General features: G+C 54.2%; 2 protein-coding genes across 6 annotated transcripts; one reads left to right on the top strand and one right to left on the bottom strand.

The window, feature by feature from the left end:
- Positions 1 to 9122: 9122 nt before the first annotated feature.
- On the bottom strand, positions 9123 to 11538 carry BLOC1S3 (biogenesis of lysosomal organelles complex 1 subunit 3). 5 transcript variants are annotated; one of them, XM_044989234.1, is made up of 2 exons: positions 11381 to 11538; positions 9123 to 10156 (listed from the first exon to the last, which is right to left on the bottom strand). In XM_044989234.1, the coding sequence occupies exon 2, from the start codon at positions 10137 to 10139 to the stop codon at positions 9570 to 9572; it is 570 nt and encodes a 189-aa protein (XP_044845169.1). In that variant the 5' UTR covers positions 10140 to 10156; positions 11381 to 11538; the 3' UTR covers positions 9123 to 9569. The 5 variants fall into 5 exon arrangements, with proteins under 5 accessions (XP_044845169.1, XP_044845170.1, XP_044845168.1 ...); XM_044989235.1 differs by having other exon boundaries at positions 11357 to 11538; XM_044989233.1 differs by having other exon boundaries at positions 11307 to 11538.
- TRAPPC6A (trafficking protein particle complex subunit 6A) lies at positions 11355 to 18317 on the top strand. The gene is made up of 6 exons (XM_044989238.1): positions 11355 to 11486; positions 13088 to 13155; positions 14011 to 14128; positions 14970 to 15053; positions 16835 to 16928; positions 18153 to 18317. The coding sequence occupies exons 1-6, from the start codon at positions 11427 to 11429 to the stop codon at positions 18182 to 18184; spliced, it is 456 nt and encodes a 151-aa protein (XP_044845173.1). The 5' UTR covers positions 11355 to 11426; the 3' UTR covers positions 18185 to 18317.
- The last annotated feature ends 1982 nt before the right edge of the window (positions 18318 to 20299 follow it).

Raw genomic sequence — 20299 nt, forward strand, 5'->3', positions numbered from 1 at the left:
TTCTGGAGGCCGATCAGAGCGCAGTAATGCAACATCCGGTTCACACTGACACCTGGGCATAGTAGCCAAGGCGCATCAAATGTTATTCCACTCGCCGAGGTGGAGTACCAGGAGTGCTCTACATGCCTGGCCAGTGTGGCCGGGTAGTGAGCTAGGGTGTCTGGAGCTGCTTTAATGCACTCTAACTCCCAAGGGTAGCCAAACCCTTAGAGGGGCCCAGGGTGGTGTGTAATTTTCCCAGGTTACTGGGTTGGGGCTCGAGCTGGTTCTGTGTTGTATTGTTGAAAAGGAACCCCTAGATATTGAACCCAGCCTCTGTCGCTGCCAGCTCCACCTGGCAGAAGGGTTACACACCAAACATCTTGCAGGATATTGATCCATAAAGTGTAACATGTGAGGTACCTACAAAATACTCCTTACTTGTCAAGATTCATAATAATTGGGAGCCGTATGTATGGGTAATATTTAAGGAATAATGTATTTATACTGGATGTATGCTTTATGGGCTTAGAGTGAAAAGTAAAGATTAGTCACCAGGATGTCTCAGTAATGGGCCAGTCAGGCGATGGGGAGTTGTCACCCGTCTTGTCTGGCGGATGATGCAATGCAAAGCTCAATCATTTAGCCTTGCACAATACTATGATCATGGGCAGCGTGTGAACTCACTGGGGGAGGCTAGCCCCTGGCCCCGCCTCTTCTGCCTGAGGCCCCTCCCCCCAGATCCCCACCCACCATGGCCACCAGCCCCCCTTTCCCAGCCCCGGAGCGCTGGCAGTGCAGCCCCAGAGCACCGGACGGGCAGCGCAAGCACTGACCTCAGCCACCCTAAGTCCCAGCCGCAGGCCACCCTAGCCTCAGGCAGGGCCACACCGGGCCATTTGAGGAGGCTTAGCCTCTCCTGGCCTGTGATATTTACCACCCAGAACTATGACCTTGAATGGGAAACCATCAGAGGCAAAGACAAACAATTGAAACCTCTTAGAGGTAAAAGAACATCAACAGAGCTTTGCCCTAGCTTTGAGTAGAAATAAAAGACTATTTTCAGTATAATAGAGTGCAGGGAAAGACCCTCTGTATCCATTTACTGAGGAAACCCCTTGAGGAGCCAGGGGCTTTCATGAATGCTGAGGTCCTGATTTGTCTGAAACCAGCCAGCTCTGCAAAAGACTGAATTTGGGGGAAAATCTACTGTATTACATAGGAAAGTTAACCACTGATAAGTGTAGACCCACATTTGTGTTTTATGACTTTGTTTTGTACTGTAACAATTTGTTTCCATCACTCGCTCTTGTTTCTAGTTAAATTTTTATTCTTATTTAATAAAACAAAAAGTTAATCATAGAATATCATGGTTGGAAGGGACCTCATGAGGTATCTAGTCCAACCCCCTGCTCAAAGCAGGACCAAACCCAACTAAATCAGAAGTGCTGTATGGTTTACAGGAGCGGTGGTTTAAGATAAAACCGGTACACTGGGATACACTGCTCCTCTGAGGTCAGAGGATCTGGAATTTCTGTGAATAGGCAGTGTTGGGGCTGGATATCCCAGAGGAACGATTCAAAGGGTTTGAGGTGCACTTATTGTTAACCTGCAAGGCGAAGGAGGGGCTGGCATAGCCCAGTGAGAGTGCTTGAGTGGCCGAAGGGCTGTAGTGTCAGCTGACACCAAGCTACCCCTAGAGGCAGGGAGCAACAAGCTGACTCACAGTCCTGGGAACAATCACTCCTTGTATCACCTGGGAGCCGCTGAATGGCTCACAACTCCTTGAGCCCATCCTTTCCTGTGTCTTTCCAAAGGCTGGCTCCATAGTGGAGTACCCTTCTCCCCCGCTTCCCCATGCACTCGTATCACCCTCCTCTGGAACCTGGAACAGGACCCAGCATTCCTGAATCTCGATATTTTTCTGCATTCAGCAAATAACTGGGAACCTTGCTGTTAAAGTGTGTTTTATCCCCTACCTAAAGCTAATGGCCTGCTGCTGCCACTAGTTACTCTGTTAGCTCAGGTACTGGAGGTCTGCAGTGGATCCATAAGGACACAACCCTGCTGATGATCCATGCGGAGGGTCAATATGATTCCACATGATGGGCAAGGCGTTTGAGGTGACGTGCAAGTGGGACACCAGCAACCACTTCCTCCCGGGGGCAGCTTCACCTGATTTGCCGACTAGAGATTCATCCACAGGGCCCAGCTCAACTATGTCCCACTGAACGGAGCTGTCCGCCATGGGAATCAGGACAAGCGAAACAGGAAGTGTGGCTACACCAACGAGACGCTACCCCATGTCCTGTGTAGCTGGAAGCCTCATTCGAGAGCTTGGGAGCTGCAACACAATGCCATCCAAGATCACCTGTCCAGAGCCATCCTGCCACCCATGGGGAAGGTTGCCATAAACTCTGCCATCCCTGGAACCGAGATCCAACTGCGACTGGACATCGTCATCACCAACGAGGACTGGAATAAGATCATCATGGTGCATGTCAGAGAACAGGACCCCAGCCTTCCACGATGCCCAGGCTTGAAAGGTAGAGAAATATGCCCCTCTGGCTGAAACCTTGAAAGTGAAGGCTTACCAGGTCCAGACACACATGCTGATTGTCGGAGCCTTGGGTGCATGGGACCCCAGTAAGGGTGAATGCTGAGAGAATGAGGAATCGGTCAATGCTACACTCGGCTGATGTGGCAACTCATGGTGTCAGATGCCATAAGGGGGTCGAGGGACATCTACATAGAACACATCACAGGACATCGGCAATACCAGGAGGGATGAGCTGGAGTGCTGATGAGAAGCGCAGTCTATAAGGTGCCACAGGACTCTTTGTTGCTTTTTACAGATCCAGACTAACACGCCTCTGATACTTGACTCTATGTATCATATGACTTTTTAAAAACTAACATTGTATTGGTGGATAATCTAAGCACTATACCCAGATGTACAGACACTCTTTTCTCCAACCTATGTATTATTTAATTTTTTTAACATTTGCTTTAATAAAATGTTTATATACGAGCACACACTGGAAGGCTGCCTGGCTCCTCTCTCAAGCCAAAGTCAAGCAACCAGTTAGGAGGGGCAAGGGGGAGGTAAAAGAAACACAAAAAGCCAAAGAAATGTCTGTCCCTGACCAAAGCAAAACCTCACTCCCTCCCCCTCCTATGGGATACAAAAGGGATGGTACCAAAGCCCCCAGACCCTCCAAAAAGGGAACATGACCATAAATTGTAAGGGGTGGGACCAGGGGCGTGCACTGAGCTGCTTTGATATTGGTCAGAGGATCTTTTATCTTTCTACCACCTATTCAGATATTTTCCTTGATAGAGAATATTTTCCTCATATACGGTTGTCCCTACCGGTGACTCCAGTCCTCCAGTTTTGGTGTGATCATCAGCTCCCTGAAACCCATCACCAACCTGTGATTAAATCCATTGAAAAGTCAATTCATTGCCTCGCTCTCTGATCCTTTGAGCCTCCTATAAATTGCAAAAATTGGATTTTTTTCAAAGTTGACTTGTAATTGACTTGAGTTGCAGTTGAGTTCGCAGCACTTCTGGAACTCGAGCCTGAAATGTCTCAAGATGAGCACCCAGAAAATGAACATACTAATTAGTGGCCAGGCACGAAAAAGTTGGGTTTCAGTGACATCACGCTGTGGCTGACGCCGTGGTAGAAGCCAGTTTCCCCAGTGTGGCATTTGATTGCTTTAGCCATGGGACCATCCTTTCTCCTCCTGCAATCCCCAGCCTCATTCTGTACACAAATTCTACAACAAATGAACCTGGGGTCCCACATGTCATTCTCATTCACTACTAGGCTATTCTGATTCTTTCCCCGAGCTTTGTGCAGCCTGTGCATTTAATCCAGCAGGGATCTTGGCCTGGATCTGCAAGAGCATTTAGATGTTGCAAGGCTGAGCATCACAGGAACACAAAGTTTGAGTTAGGTCCCCAGGCTCCACAGGGAGTGAGAGATGCCTTGGAATGCTGTTGGGGGGCTTTCCCTCCCCCCTGGTTCTTGGCATGCAGACAGAAAGCAAAGGGCCAGAAGTCTGAAGTGCAGTGGGGATAATTTCCAGCAAGCACGTCTGTAACTCCGATGCTGCAGAACTTGTTTCCCAGTGTTCCCTTCAGGGCCGTCCCTAGCCATTAGGGTGCCCTACGCAGCCCCTGCATGAAGGGGCTGTGTGGGGCCCCAGGCCTCCTCCCCCAGGGTCTGGGAGACAGGAGCTGTGGAGGGGGGCACTTTTGGGGGCCCCACAGTCCCAGAGGATGAGCGGGGGGCTGGGAGCAGCTGGCTCTGCTTCCCTCGCCCCAGCCCCGTCGCTTGGGGGAAAGGATCCCCCCCCCCCCACTCACTAGCAGCAGCAGGAAGTGGAGCAGCCCAGCCCCAGCCCACTCTACTCTGCCAGCTCCCAGCTGCGGAGCTCTGCTTCCCGCCGCCGGTGAGTGTGGGGGGCGTCCTTTCCCCAACCTCCCCACACGCACCGGCGGCGGGAAGCGGAGCAACGCGGCTGGGAGCTGGCGGAGTGGAGCGGGCTGGGGCCAGGTTGCTCCGCTTCCTGCCACTGCCGGTGACTGTGGGGTCGCTGGGGGAAGAGGTGGAATAGGAGCAGTCCGGGGGGAAGGGTAAGACGTGGGGTGGAGGGAGTTGTCCGGGACCCCCCCACCCACCTAGGGACGTGCCCCTTGCAGTGGGTGCAGCCCACGGTGGGGCCAGCCGAGGGACAGAGCTGGTGCTGCTGCGTATGCCGCATGCAGCTGCCTAGGGCACCATGAAATTTGGGGCAATTTGGTGCCCCAAATTTCACAGTGCCCTACACAGCTGTGTATGCTGCTTATGCCTAAGGACGGCCCGGGTCCCCTTCTCCCCACTCCTTAGCAAGCATAATTATAGCTAAAATGCACGTAAGTCCCCCGGCTGACAATTTATGGTCATGTTCCATTTTAGGGGTTGTGAGTCTGGGGTCTTTGTCCCACCTCTTTTATATCCCACGGGAGGGGTGAGGAATGAGGTTGTGCTATGGTCAGGGACAGGCATTTCATTGGCCTTTCAGTGTTTTATACCTTCCCCCCAGCCCCCCTTTGCCCCTCCCCACTGGGTGCCTGACCTTGCCTTGAGATAGGAGTTGAGGCCGTCTCCAAGTGTGCGCTTGTATATTATACTCCCACGATGCCCAGTAACACTTTAACTGCTCTTAGCTGTTCCCATTATACTAACAAACCCATCTGGCTTGGCAGAAGCAACACACACAGTCTTTGTCCTTCGTTTGCACACATTAGTATAAGATATAAGAATATCAAAAATCAACCGGGCAAACAAGACCCAAAATTCTACCTCAGGCAAAGATACAGGCCCGAATCCTACATTGTCACTAACTCTTCTAACTCTCTCCCATCTGACTTGGCAATTTCCAGGCTGCACAGTTCCCTGCCTACAATGGGAATTCCCCAGCAAAGTCAGACTGCTCAAACACCCTGGTCTGCTTTTCCCCTCAGAGGCTATAAACCATGCAATTGCCACAGTTATGCTACGACGCAGCCCCTTCTAAGCAAGTACATTTCTTCTTAAGGTAAAAGCATTAGAGAGAAAATATTAAAACCTGAACTCCACTAAAGGCTCCAGCCAGTAAACAGTGTTTCAAACCCAGCCCCCCACACTCCACCTGCGTGGGGTTTTTTCTGTGGTAACAAGTTCATAACAGCTGTTAGCTCAGAACTAGCAACCCCATGAATCTGAGTCACTCTTTTATCCGGTTTGGGCTGCTGAACTTGTCCTCATGTAACGAGTGATCAGCAGACAACGTGTTTCTCCTCAGGGTGCAGCTTCAGAAGGATGGGACCAGAGGTGGGTAATTTGCATTCCCATTCTCCCACGTATTTCTTAGGAAAGCCACTCACTAGAACAGAGGTGGCCAACCTGAGCCTGAGAAGGAGCCAGAATTTACTGATGTACATTGCCAAAGAGCCACCTTAATACGTCAGCAGCCCCCCTGCATCAGCTCCCCCCCATTCCCAGTGCCTCCCACCCACCGGCAGCCCCATCAATCAGCGCCTTCCCCTCCCTCCCTCCCTGCACATCCCAATCAGCTGTTTTGTGGCGTGCAGGTGGTCTGGGGGGGAGTGGAGAGGAGTGAGGGCACGGCAGGCTCTGGGGAGGGGTGGAGTGGGGGTAGGGCCTACGGCAGAGCCAGGGGTTGAGCAGTGAGCACCCCCCCGCACACTGGAAAGTTGGCGCCTGTAGCTCCAGCCCGAGTCGGTGCCTATACAAGGAGCCGCATATTAACTTCTGAAGAGATGCATGTGGCTCCGGAGCCGCAGGTCGGTCACCCCTCATCTAGAAGTTTAATCTTGTCTGGCCCATTGTTTTAAATGAGTCCCCTGAAGCTCATAACGCTTCCCACAGTTTCTGTTAGACCCCAACCCACACCACCACAAACATTTGCATTTTTAATGCAACGAATTCCTAAAATACTTAAACTTCATTCAACAAGGTTTGTCCAGCATATTGCAGGTAATTGCTACGTCTGTCACAGCCAAGAGCAGACTTTAACACTGCCCGCATTTTAAAATGTCAGATTGTAAGGCAAGTGATTCTCTTCGGATTTGACACCTTGGACCAAGGCCTTACAGAGGACCCTGTGAGAGTCTCCACGTTTTTTCTCGAACGTCATGGCCTGAGATCATTAACCTGGACAAGAGCAGCTGCAACATTTTCAAAAATCTGACTGTAAGTGTCTCAAGTTCAGCACCCAAACAAAATGAGCGAACCCTTCGCAATTGTGTGTGTGTCAGTTCCTCACTTGTGAGCCTGGCACAATAAATATCTCCCAGGCTCTTGTGAAGAGAAATAATTTAAAGAAGCCCTCAGCTACTATAAAGATGGGTACCAGAGACGAGCCCATGAGGAAATGAGTAATTCGGTGTTTAGTGTTTGGCTAATGAGCAGTAAATACAGGAGACCATTCACTGAATCATATGCCTGCATAAAATATTGAACAATTACCCATTCAGCTAGCACCGCCCAGCCAGTCCCCTGATGGAGGGAGATGTACTGTGGAAAAATACGATGTGAGTATATAGTTAAAGATGGGAATCAAAATACGTAAGTACAAGGAGACAGAGACAACCTTAATACTGGTATTTCCTAACTTCTGACTGCGTGACTTTGTCAACTGACCATCCTTTTAATGTAGTTTTTGTATGTAATCAGAGACACAAAAGATAAATTTGACCTCAGTACTTACCACCTACTTAACCCTGGTGAGACGTTAACTGCAATAATAACTAGAGGGTCACACCTTGTTACTTACGCAGGCTGAGGTGAGGGCCTCTTGTCCCCAGACACTCGTCTCCCCAGTGCAAAGGTGCCAACTGAAGTGGGAGGTGCAGCTGGCTGGAGTTGGGGGATAGGGTCTGTTGGGTGGGGTGCTGGCCAGACTGCAGGGGCAAGAGGCTTCTGGCAGCATGAGTTCCACTAAAACCAGGCCCACAGCGTAATCACTGGGTGCTGCAAGCAGAGGAAGCCCTATGGTTCCCTAAATCTAACCTCACCTCACCTTGATGTCACTGCCTCATCCCTGTATTGAGTGATGCTCCCCTGCCACAAGCCTGGGGGAGGTAACTTGAGCCTACAGAATCATACTGTTTAGATTGGCAGAAATCAGGCTTTTCCAGTTTTCTGATTTTCATCAAAATCAACAGGATTCTGCCATTGATACTTAGAACAGTCTCTGAAATTTCAGAGTGAACTGGAGGCGGTCTTCAAAAGTGATCATGCTACAGCCAAGCTGAGTGCAAGGGCTCCCTTTGCTTGGCCAATTAGCTCTTATGTAAGCAGAAGAAAAGGGAATCTTAAGAAGGGATCTGAAGGACAAGCTGGGGTGGGAGTCGTTTGGTTTGGGTAGGGGAGCTGTTTATAAACAGACTAATTGAGGGAGAGTGTTCCCTGCATAAGGAGAGCCGTGGAAGATTGGGCAAAGGTGCTTATAGGAGAAGTGAACAAAAGGGGAAGGAGATTTGAGGCTGAGACTCCTGGGGAGACAGGGGGAGCAAAATCAGTAAGTTACAAAAGCAGAGGAACAGGCAAGGACTAGGTGTGTGTGTGAGTGCGGCAAGGGGGGGGGTTAAAGGTGAGCACAAGAAGCTTGAATCTCACGCAGAAAAGTGGGGAGAGCCAGCAGAGGGATTCAAGCGGGTTGGAGATGGTTAGAGTAATAGTCCAGGATGACTAAGGCACCTGCGCATCATACTACACTAATCCAAGGAAATAATAATCTTCGCAGCAGAGTTTTGAATTGAGGTTTGTGGTCTGGAGGCAGAAATCAGTGGATGTAGTTCTCTGACCTGCATGACACAGGCCAGACTAGATGATCATAATGGTCACAACTTGCTTTATCAGGGTTGGAAGGGACCTCAGGAGGTCATCTAGTCCAACCCCCTGCTCAAAGCAGGCCCAATCCCCCAACTAAATCAAAATGAATGGCCGGGAGAACAATGTGGGTTTCAGGGATGCCAAGGAGGAGGCTATAGGAGCCACGCGGGAGATGGTGAGGGCCCAGGGGAGAGAGTGAGCAGGATGGACGGAGTGAAGCCTCTCTGTCAGGAAATTGAACCCTGTCTCCCGCATAACAGGCAGGGATACTCACCACTACACTAAAGGAAGGCACGACCTAGGAGGATACAGAGACAGATGGAGATGTAGGACTGGACAAGTAGGGTTGAGTCATCGGTGTAAATATGGTAACTGAAGCCAGGTGAGTGGAGGAGATGACCAACAAAGGGTGTAGAGGGAGAAGACAAGAAGGCCAAGGACACCGCCTGGTGTAACCCCTCCTAGAAGTAGGCGGCAGTGAAGAAAATGGCAGAACTAGAGCTGACAGGGTATTTATCAGCACCACTGAGCCTGTATTAGCTTCACAAATGACAAAACACCAGGGAACAGGCTCAGAAACCTTTCACTGAGAAATCACTGCTTTAAATTCCATCCTGGGGAAGGATGACTGGAAATGACCATCTGACAACTGCTCTATGTTAGGGGACATACCCACATGACAGTTAGTCCCCTTAGTAGTTTCGCTGACCAGATGGGGCATGGAGACGCTTCAGAAAAAAGAACCCACACATTCCATGCTTGGAGCTGTTTACTTACATCAGCTACGGGACAGGCACTGTCCTTGGCCTTCAGACACGTGCTGGGCATACTACTCCGAAAGTGTTACCCTAAAGCACAGGCCTGACAGCGCACTCACTGCACTTATTTCTTGGGATTAGCTCCAGCCACATGATAATGTTAACAGCAGTTCTATTAAGCAGCAGTTGCATGAGACCTTTGTGCATGCTGGGAGTGGTGTTCCCTGAGATCTTGGTCATTAATTCGCTTGGGACTAGCTGGGCAGTATTGTCATCATCAAAACTACAAAGACCCTTCAGGGCTAAAGCAGCTCCATTTGATATTCCTCCACATCCCCTCCTTGTGACAAGCCAGTACCCATCAGTAACCAACCAACCCAGCACTCCAAGCTGCCAACGGAGCGGGGTAGCTCAGATCCCCTAGTTCCAAGAGAAGGGGTAGGTTATGCAGGAGGCAGCTCCATCTGGATATCAGGCAGCAGGTTGCAGCTGGTGACGATGTCCATCTTGTCAGCCACAGCTTGCAAGTCATCCAGAACGAGGCGGATATTGTGCGAGGCATTGATGATGCCGCTCTGCGAGTTGCTGAGCTGTGCAGTGATGGTGCCGAGTTCCTTGGTGGCCATTTGATACACCTGCTTGATGGTGCTGCTGACGTCGTAGCACAAGCGGGCATTGCTCTCAATCAGCTTCTGTTGCAGCAAGGTGCTATAGCGCCCCTGGTGCTGGATACGAAGGGCGGGCTTCTCTTCTACTCCCACGGGAGACCTTGGCTCCTCCTTCCTGATGACAATCAGGGGAGGCAGGTCCAGGTCGACTAGCTTAGACCTGACTTTGTGCCCACTTGGGCTCCCTTCGTCTTCGTCATCTGTCTCAGACGCTTCCCCGAGGACTTTCACACCAGAGAGGCTGGGAAAGGAGGCCTGGGGAACGGACGACAGATAAACTTCTTCATCGGAATCGGTCTCAGATGCTTCCCCTTGCACCACTGCTTTGTACTGGGGCGCTGCCATCCTTGGGCGTCAGCCACCTAAAGAAACAAAAGCTGTTCAGTCACGGCAACAGAAGGGAAACGGAGACAATGGAGAAGAGCTTGGGACAGCTCGGCTGGTCGATGGGTCCCAGGAGCCCGGAAGAAGCTGGCAAGTGGCTGTGAAGTTCCAGGTGGGAGCAGCTAGGTGGGCTGTTAGCTGAAGTGCTACGTGCCAGCAACAACCAGCCCAACAGCCGCTGGGTGGCAGGTACCCAGCCAGGGGAGAGGTGCTGAATGACCCCAAGTGGAGGACAACACAGTAACAGGATAGGGAGACCACCAGCCCATGGCATGACGGACATCAGCACAGGACAGAATATGGCCATGGGCAAAGTCCCGGAAGCCTGTCATTTGTCTCTCAGGGAGACCCCACACACTCTTCCCACAGACATCCCTTCCACCTCTCCCCCAGAGCCTCCTGCCCAGCCCCTCTCCCAGAAAGCACCCTGCTCCCCCTACAGTCCCCTACCCCAACCCAGCCCCCTACTCCTCCACCTGTAGAGCACCCCTGCTTCCCCAGAGTGCCCCCACACTTCCCTCCACATCCACATCCCCAAAGCATCCCCTCATCCCACCTCTCCCGCAAGAGCATCTCCGTTACCCCCAGAGCGCCCCCGCTCCCCTCCCCCAGAGTCCCCCCCATCCCCCCGACTCCCTTCCCTGAGTGCCCACATTCCCCTCCCCCAGAGTCTCCCACTCATCCCCCTAGAGCGCCCCCCATTCTCCCCTCCCCCAGAGTCTTCCCTCATCCCACCCCTTAGAGCGCCCACTCCTTTCCCCCACTCGCCCCCCCATTCTCCCCTCCCCCAGATCGCCTGTTCCCTCTCCCCAAGCGCCCCCCGATGCCCCCACTCCTCCCACCCATCCCCCTAGAGCGCCCCCCACTCCCTTCCCCCAGTCTCCCCTCCCCCAGAGCGTCTCGGTTCCCTCTCCCCAAGCGCCCCCCCGATGCCCCCACTCCTCCCACCCATCCCCCTAGAGCGCCCCCCACTCCCTTCCCCCAGTCTCCCCTCCCCCAGGGCGCCTCTGTTCCCTCTCCCCAAGGGCCCCCCAGAGGCCCCCACTCATCCCACACCCCCCCGAGCCCCTCAAACAGCCCCCACACTCCGAGCCACCAGCCCCGCCCCCACCCGCTTCTCTTCGCTACCCGCGGTCGCGGAGGCGGAACAGGAACGGCAGGGACCGAGTCCAGGTCACCTGATCCCGCAGCAGGCAGGTCACCTGATCAGTCACATGGTGTCCAATCCCGGAAGTCGCGACTGCGGCTATGGCTGACTCGCCGCTGTTCCAGGCGCTGCACATGGAGATGGCGCATGCGCTGTGTGCGGTGAGGGGATGGGGGGGGCGGTGAGAGGGAGCGCTGGGCAGGGGACAAGGCTTTGTGTCGAGGGGCCGAGCCGCTGGGCTGCGGCGGGGCGCGCGGCGAGGGGCGGGGCTCTGTGCTGGGGGTGGGGCGAGGGGCGGGGCTCTGTGCTGGGGGAGGGGCTCTGTGCCAGAGGCTGGGGGAGGGGCGGGGCTCTGTGCTGGGGGTGGGGCGAGGGGTGGGGCGAGGGGCGGGGCTCTGTGCTGGGGGAGGGGCTCTGTGCCAGCGTTCAGTGCAGTGCAGTGCAGTGCAGGGGGGGGGGGGCTCTGTGCTGGGGGAGGGGCTCTGTGCAAGAGGCTGGGTGCAGTGCAGGGCTCTGTGCCAGCGGTCAGTGCAGTGTAGTGCTGTGCAGTGCAGGGGGGGGCTCTGTGCTGGGGGAGGGGCTCTGTGCCAGAGGCTGGGTGCAGTGCAGGGTGGGGCTCTGTGCCAGTGTGCAGTGCAGTGCAGTGGGGGGGGGGCTTTGTGCTGGGGGAGGGGCTCTGTGCCAGGGGCTGGGTGCAGTTCCCTGGCCTGTGCTTTATGGGAGGTCACACTACGTTAGGGTGACCAGATCACCACACTAAAATAGGGGGACACATTGGGGTGGTATCAGCCCCACCCACAGTCCACCCCCGCTCCTCCTAGGCTCTGCCCCAGGTCCCGCCCCCTCCCCACTCGGCCTTCTTACCGCACCCTTCCTCATCCCCTGGCCTGCTGCTGGCTTGCTGCGTCCCTCCTCAGTCCCCCACCCTCCGCTCGCCTCCCCGTCCGCCGCTTGCCTCTTCACCCCCCCGCCCGCCACTCACCCCTAGGGTGCCATCTTCCCCTCTGCCGGGTGGGTGCTTGTCCACCCTCTGCCTCTTCCCGCCCCTCCACCCTCGCACCACCACCCCCATTCCACCCCCTTCCCCCAAGTCCCTGCCCCTGCCCTGCCTCTTCTCCTCCTCCTCCCCTGAGCACGCGGCATACCCGCTCGTCCCCCCTCTCTCCCTCCCTCCTGGAAAGCGCTAAGCACCGCCAAACAGCTGTTAGGCAGCAGGAAGCGCTGGAGCGGGGGAGGAGCGGGGACGTGGCGCGTTTGGGGGTGGGGGGGAGGAGGCAAGGAAGGGGGAGCTTGGCTGCAATTTTTCCCCATGGATGATCCTGCCCCGGAGCACCCACGGGGTCAGTGCCTCCTTCCCGCTTGCCTCCTTACCTGAATATCGGGACAAATGGTGTCCCGATCGTACGTTGATCAGGACGCAGGACAAAGGGTTAAATATCGGAACAGTTCTGATTTTATTGGGACATCTGGTCACCCTACACTATATGATCACATTGGTCCCCTCTGGCCTTGGAGTCAACGAATCGATGAAACTTCAGAGCGAGCATCAGGTTCCCCCTACCCCACCCCAACACACCATAACCCACTCTTCAGCGTCAACTTCACCAGGCTGCATCTTGCCCTGATGCTCCCAGGTCAGAGACCTTCTCCCACCCTTCTGAAGCCTGGAGGGGCTGCTAGGCCAGGCTAATCCCAGCGCCAGACAAATGGCTTAACGTGCACTGACCCTATTCTGAGCCTTTTCATCTGTGGTGTTTGACAGGAACAGGAGAAAGGTCTTGCTGCCCTGGAGGGAGTGGGTTTCCGAGTGGGCCAAGGACTCTCGGAGAGGTGAGTACAGAGTACCAGAGCACAGGCGGGGTTGGGTGGGAGATTCATGGAGTGAAGGTGGAGGAGGAAGCTTAACATGGTGGACAGATCAGCAGGAGCGACTCCCAGTACAAAGCGGTCCCTGTGAACTGGGAGTGAATCAGAGTCTGAAATGGAGCTCGAGGAGCACCAGGGAGGGAAGGACCCAGGAGGGGCTGGGACATGGCAGAGGTCCTGAAGCTGGATTCACTTCTAATTTTGGCACCGTTTGCTCTGGGCTCCCCTTGCTTGGGTTGTCTGCCCTCCTGCAGTTCCTCCTGCAGAGTGAGCTGGTGAATCTGTTGGCAGAGTTTTGGATGTTGGGCTAGGCTGGGGTGGCTGATTCCATGGAGGATGTGTCCTAAAACCATGAGAGAGCACAAAGGAAGCGCATTTGTGATTTAAGAGCCTGAGGCTCATTGACTCAAATAGACACAGAAAGTGAATGATATTAGGCTCCTAGGTGACTTAATTGTTTTTGAAAATGTTTAGCCCTTCTGTTTCCGTGCTGTTGAGCCGTTAAGCGAAAAGCACTTCCAAACGCCGGAGTGGCTTCAATCCCCCTTGCATGTGCCGAAGGAGCTCCCAGCTCCCTTTCCAGGCACGGGCCCAAGCCTGAGTAATCCAACTTCCCTTCTGATACATCTAGTGCTTAATCTCTTTTGACAAGATACAAGGAAAACAGGAAATGAGCCCCGGTAGTCTGCCAATTATCCTGTCAGCGTTGCTTTGACAGGTGACTCAGCTCCGGGTTTTCTCTAGTCCCGCTGCCTGATACTGTAGGATCCATTCAAAGAGACAATTACCAAACACTCTGATTTCCCCCTTCTGCTGAAGGTTGACAAAGGAGATGCCGTCATTCAAGGATGAGCTGGATGTCCTGAAATTCCTCTGCAAGGATCTATGGTTAACCGTCTTCAAGAAGCAGGTGGATAATCTGCGCACCAACCATCAGGTAAGAGCTGAGAGGCTTTCCCCTGCTCCCAGGAAGACTGGATGCTCTCCCACAGTTTTGTCTTGGCCTTTGCAGGCTGCTCTCTAGCTATCTCAGTGTCCCTGCTGCACGATGCAGACGGGTGAGAAGAGAAGCCTTAATTCTCCCCAAAGTACTTCTTGCTCCACAGCTTATTCCAGGAGGAGGGTGGAGAAGGACTAGGCTGCTGCCTCAGGTAGTATCAAGAGGCCTGAGCAAACATTTGAGTCTGGCATTGTGGCTGAGGGGTGTGTGGCACAAGCACAGCCTTATTTCCAGAACAGAGCCTCTCAGCCGAGGACCCTCCACTAAGAATGCCCAGCCCCGGAGTTCCACCCTATTGTCCCTATTGTCCTGGGGAGAGAGGTGGTCACTGAGGTTGGCAGGTCCTAGCCCATTAGAGCTCAGAGATTAAAACAAAGACCATGAAGTGTATCCAGAACTGGACCAGAGTGTTCTGGGAGTCCTGTGCCTGTCCCGACTTAGATTCCGAGGTGCCTCAGAGACAGCGAGTGCACTGACCAAGGGGCAGCTGGAGTACTCCCCCCGCAAAGCAGCACTGGGATCAATTAGTGGGAGGAAGTGCCCTTCCTGCTGTGCTAGGATTGGGGGCTTGGCATTGCGTGAGCCTGTGGCAGTCAGTGATGGATTTCTAGGCAATTGCTGATGGTCTCATGTGCTGTGCAGGGGGCACCCGGGTACATGCTGCTCACACAGTCTGACTCTTGGTTTAATTTCTAATGGGCCTAGTATTTGCGGCTCTGAGGCCCAGCCATCTTGACTTATTTTGACTCCCAAACCCACAGATCTCTCTTTCCCACAGGGAACCTACATGCTGCAAGACAATCAATTCCTCCTCCTCAGCCAGCTGTCCAATGGGAAGCAGTACCTGGAGGAGGCACCCAAGGTAAGCCCAACATGGGGACATCCTCCAGTAGAAGCATCTCCTCCTTGTTTGTCGGCACCACAGGAAAGGCTGCACTGTGACCTCTGTCATCATGGCTAAAACCCTCTTCGGTGTTCAGATCCCCGATATAAAACCCCACAGATTAAATTCCTCCAAAGCAGTCATGGACGTGCTGTCTGGCAAGCCAAGCTGGAAGCTGAATCTGAACCAGGTAGGCCTTGTGGCTGCTTTTCCCCTGTGACTGACTGCCCCCCTCAAGCTCAGATAGCCCATATTAGGTTGTAAGAGCCTCAGCATACCGTGGATGTTCTAAAATAATGAACACAGCTGCATGGACTGTGACTGGCCGGCTTTCGGGTGCTCTGGGTTCCAGGTCCTCTGGTGAAGTCCGTCACTGTTGTGCTTTGAACTTGGAGCTGGTGTAACTCTTGAAAGCCCAGATAAGAGCTAACGGGATGCTTGGATGCGTTAATGGCATGGGTGGTGCATGAACCGGCCCTTGGGCCAGGCTAGCCCCCAGTCACTCCCCTTCTGCCTGAGGCCCTGCCAGAGCCTAGAGCACCCCCACCATGGCCACTGGCTCCCCAGGCCGCTTGAGCGCCCCCAACCCCAGAATAACGAATGGGCGGCCCCCAGCCCCAGAGTGCCAGGCGGGCGGCCCCCAGCCCCGGAGCGCCGGGCGGGCGGCCCCAGCGGCCCCCAGCCCCGGAGCGCCGGGCGGGCGGCCCCCAGCCCCAACGCGCTGGGCAGTGCAAGCGCTGGCCCCAGTCACTCCGAGTCCCAGCCACAGGCTGGCCCGCCCCTGCCTGAGCCACGGGGGAAGAGCGGGAACTGGAAGCAGGCAGGAGGGGACCTGGGGGCGAAACATGGGCACGGCCACGCTGGGCTGTTCGGGGAGGCTCAGCCTCCTCTGGCCTGTGATACCCGCCGCCCATGGTTAACGGGAGTAGTGAGTAGGAGCAGGAGGGTAATTTTTCCCTTTGCAGAGCATTGATGAGACCAGTACTGAGATACTGCCTCCAATTCTGGGGTCCACTTTTTAAAAAGGATGTTGGAAAAATTGGAGCGGGTGCAGGGAAGAGCTACCGGAATGACTGGGAAGAAACTAAAGAGTTCAGTCTCTTTCGTTAATCCAAAAGACAGTTATGGTTACATGTGGAAGAGATTTCTGGTTTTTCTATCTAGCCAAGTGAGTTAGAACAAGTTCCAGTAACTGGAAGCTGAAATTAGATAAACTCAGAGTAGGAATAAGGCACAATTTTTTAACAGTCAGAGGAACTAACCACTGGGAGAATTCACCTAAGGGTGGTGCGGATTCTCCACCACTTGGATTCTTGAAATTAAAATGGGACATTTTGCGAAGATCTTCTCAGCCATAAATTACGGGCTTGATGCAGGAATCAGTGGGGGAGGTTATCTGGCCTGTATTATGTAAGAGATCCGAGCAGATGATCCTAACTGTTATTTCTGGCCTTACAATGTGTGGGTGAAATCCTGGGCCCACTGAAGTCAATGGTAGAACCCCCCACTGAGATGGGCAAGCCAGGATTTCACCAGAGGAGTCCGTGACTGTGAGGATAATTCCCTAATTCCCGAGGTCCCTCCCAACCCTGATATTCTGTGATTCCATTGGTTAGCCACTGGAGCAGTCTGCACATAGAGAGAGTCACTCCCAGGATAGCTGGTGAGTCCTAGCTGGATCCTTCTCTATCTAGGGCAAATATTGCTGCTCCAGAAGGCCCCCCAGGGGAGAACTGACCGGCTCTCTGCCTTTCCTGTAGTTTCTCGCCTTTACATGTGGCCTTGTGAAAGGAGCTCTCTGCAACCTGGGCTTTGACAGCACTGTGACCGCCGAGGTGGCGGTGATGCCGTGCAGTAAGTAGTTAGCCTCTGCGTTGGGAGAGGGAGCTGAGATCCAGTAGGACGCAAGCCAGGGCACCTTAGTCTGTACTGGATATACCCCTCCCCCATCCCTGCCCTAGGGAAGAAGGGGGTGGCCCCAGCGAGCACCCTGCTCCCTACATCCCTGCCTGTCAGAGCCCTGGGGAGCCTTGGGTCCCAGCGTGATGTGCTGGGCGTTGCCCAGATGTTCCAGCCAGCTGCTGTCTGTTCTGTGGCCCTGAGTGGAACAAGGAAGACAGACGGTCCGAGTCCAGTTCTTGGCAACGGGGTAGCCCTCGTCACAAAGCTCTCGTCGCCATTGGCCCCCGCTGGCTCCCCTGGCCGGTGGCCTCTGGAGAGGGGCCCAGGATGGAGCAGGCCAGGCAGGCTGAGCTCCTCTCTTGGAGAGGCCCTAGAGGCTGAGGCATGTGGAGGAAGATGCCCTGCTGCCGCCTGTGTAGAACAGACGGGTGTGCCAGGGGGGCCAACCTTCTCCCTGCCCAATATTCACCTCTGAAAGGGACCCCTCCTAGCTAGCGCTCCGTGAGGAGGCGTCTGGGGATGTGTCCAGGGAAAGAGAGGCCCAGGGAGTCAGATTTGGGCTCTTGGTTCAGTATTTGGTGGGGTTGCATGGATGAAGCCAGGACAGTGATTTCCCAGGCAGAGGCGTCTCAGCCATGAGATCTCTCTAACCCAGCCCCTTTCCGTGGCCATTGCCGTGGTCATAGGCGCCAACTTCTGCTCCCGCCGATAGGTGCTTGACCCTCATCTACTCCCTGCCCCGCCCCGACTCCACCCCATCCATGAGGCCCTGTCCTGCCCCCAGTCCAACCCCTTCCCCAAAGTCCCTGCCCCAACTCCGCCCCCTCCCTTCTTCCCCAAATCCCCACCCCAGCCCCTCCTCTTCCCCGCCACCTTCCCGCTCCTCCCCCGGACCCAGAGCAGCCAAACAGCTGTTTGGCGGCGGCCAGGCGGGAAGCGCTGGGAGGTAGACGGAGGAGCGGGGACGCAGCATGCTCAGGGGAGGAGGAGGTGGGGCGTGGGGGAGCTTGGCTGCCAGTGGGTGCAGAGCATCCACTAAATTTTCCCCCTGGGTGCACCAGCCTCGGAGCACCCACGGAGTCGGCGCCTATGGCCATGGCAGCATTTCCCTTTTTCTGTGTCCTCCCCTTCGCGAAGGGCCTGCATTGCACGCTCAGTGCTTTCTCTTTCTGCCAGGTAAATTTCAAGTGGTGATTCAGAAATCCTGACCTGGTGCTGGCGGCTGGGAACGGGTGGAAGAGAGACAGTGGAGCAAGCTGCAGCCCTGTTTCAGTGGAGCTGGTTTCTGCTTTCTGGGTACCAGGATGTCGTAGGTTTGCAATAAAGTGTTTTTGATTTCCATTCGTCTATGCTGATCTCCCGTGTAACCAGCCAGCTTCCGTCAGGTGTGGGGCTGGCCTGGCAGCCTAATGCTGGTGTTCTGCTGCTACCACACGGAAGTGAATGAGCTCGAGCTGGTGGGGTGTGAAGAATATCCCTCCCTGTCCGAGGTGCAGTAGCAGAAAAGTGGTGGCTGTGACCTGAGGCTTTGGGAGTGATTCTCAGGTCTCTGGGTGAGCAGGGATTCATAGATTGTAGGGCTGGAAGGGACCTCGAGAGGTCATCGAGTCCAATCCCCTGCCCTCATGGCAGGACCAAATACTGTCTAAACCATCCCTGATAGACATTTATCTAACCTGCTCTTAAATATCTCCAGAGATGGAGATTCCACAACCTCCCCAGGCAACTTATTCCAGTGTTTAACCACCCTGACAGTTAGGAACTTTTTCCTAATGTCCAACCTAAACCTCCCTTGCTGCAGTTTAAGCCCATTGCTTCTTGTTCTATCCTTAGAGCAGGGGTCGGCAGCCTTTCAGACGTGGTGTACCAAGTCTTCATTTATTCACTCTAATTTGAGGTTTTGCTTGCCAGTAATATATTTTAACGGTTTTAGAAGGTCTCTTTCTGTAAGTCTATAATATAGAACTAAACTATTGTTGTATGTAAAGTAAATAAGGTTTTTTAAATGTTTAAGAAACTTCATTTAAAATTATATTAAAATGCAGAGTCCCCCCAGCCCGCTGGCCAGGACCCAGGCAGTGTGAGTGCCACTGAAAATCAGCTCATGTGCTGCCTTCAGCACGCGTGCCATAGGTTGCCTACCCCTGCCTTAGAGGCTAAGATGAACAAGTTCTCTCCCTCCTCCTGATGACACCCTTTTAGATACCTGAAAATTGCTGTCATGTCCCCTCTCAGTCTTCTCTTTTCCAAACTAACCAAACCCAATTCTTTCAGCCTTCCTTCATAGGTCATGTTCTCTAGACCTTTAATCATTCTTGTTGCTCTTCTCTGGACCCTCTCTAATGTCTCCACATCTTTCTTGAAATGCAGTGCCCAGAACTGGACACAATATTCCAGCTGAGGCCTCACCAGCGCAGAGTAGAGCGGCAGAATGACTTCTCGTGTCTTGCTCACAACACACCTGTTGGAGGAGAGATGGGAGGTGGAACCATTTGTTCCTTTGTGATAGTGGGAGTGGCTCCATGATCAGGGGTTTGGCTCTTCCAGCCTGTGACTTCTTGCCGGCCTTTGATTCTTGTTGCCTGCAGCCTGTGGGAGGGAGAGGGGCACAGAAAAATAGTGGGTGCTCAGCACCCACCAGAGCTGTTCGGTGGCGCCACAGATCAGCTGTTTGGGAGGCGCTTGGGGGAGGACGGAGAGCAGCAGGCAGGCGGGGGCCTCGGGGAAGGGGGCGGAGTGGAGACAGGAAGAGGCGGAGTGAGGACAGGCCCTCGGGGCGGACTGGGGGTGACGTGCTCCCGAGGGAACATAAGTCAGTGCCTCTGCTCCAGGCCCAGCAATCAGGGCTCCAGTTCACATGGAGTATGGGCTGCAGGGACTGCAGCACCACTGTAGTGACAGTGAAAGGCAGCCCTAAGTACCCTTGTCAGACGCCAGTGGCGGCCCTCGGCTCTGCCGCTGCTCCTTGTAGGGGAAATACCTCACGTGTGTTCTCTCTGGAGCTCTCTGCTGGGACAGCTTGTCAGCATCTGCAGGCCCTGAGTGGTGGAGGTCCGTGTGTGGGCACAGTGGGCACCGGCAGACACTGGCAGCTCTGCCAGGTGCCAAGCATGGGTACAGCCCCAGGTAATTCCCTGTCCCAGGTGCTGCCTCTTGCCTGATTCCTCCACTGACATGCCCTAGCCTCGGTGATGCCACACCTCCAGTGAGGTACGGAGTGTGAACCGCAATGAATCCACAGAGACACAAGAGGGAGTGGACGAGAGAGACTGTCAGGAGCCCATTGGGAGCCACACAAAGGGCTTGTTAAGAAAACATTGTGC

This window comes from Mauremys mutica, chromosome 15 (genome assembly GCF_020497125.1).
Source record: "Mauremys mutica isolate MM-2020 ecotype Southern chromosome 15, ASM2049712v1, whole genome shotgun sequence".
In the NCBI taxonomy this organism is placed as follows: domain Eukaryota; kingdom Metazoa; phylum Chordata; order Testudines; family Geoemydidae; genus Mauremys; species Mauremys mutica.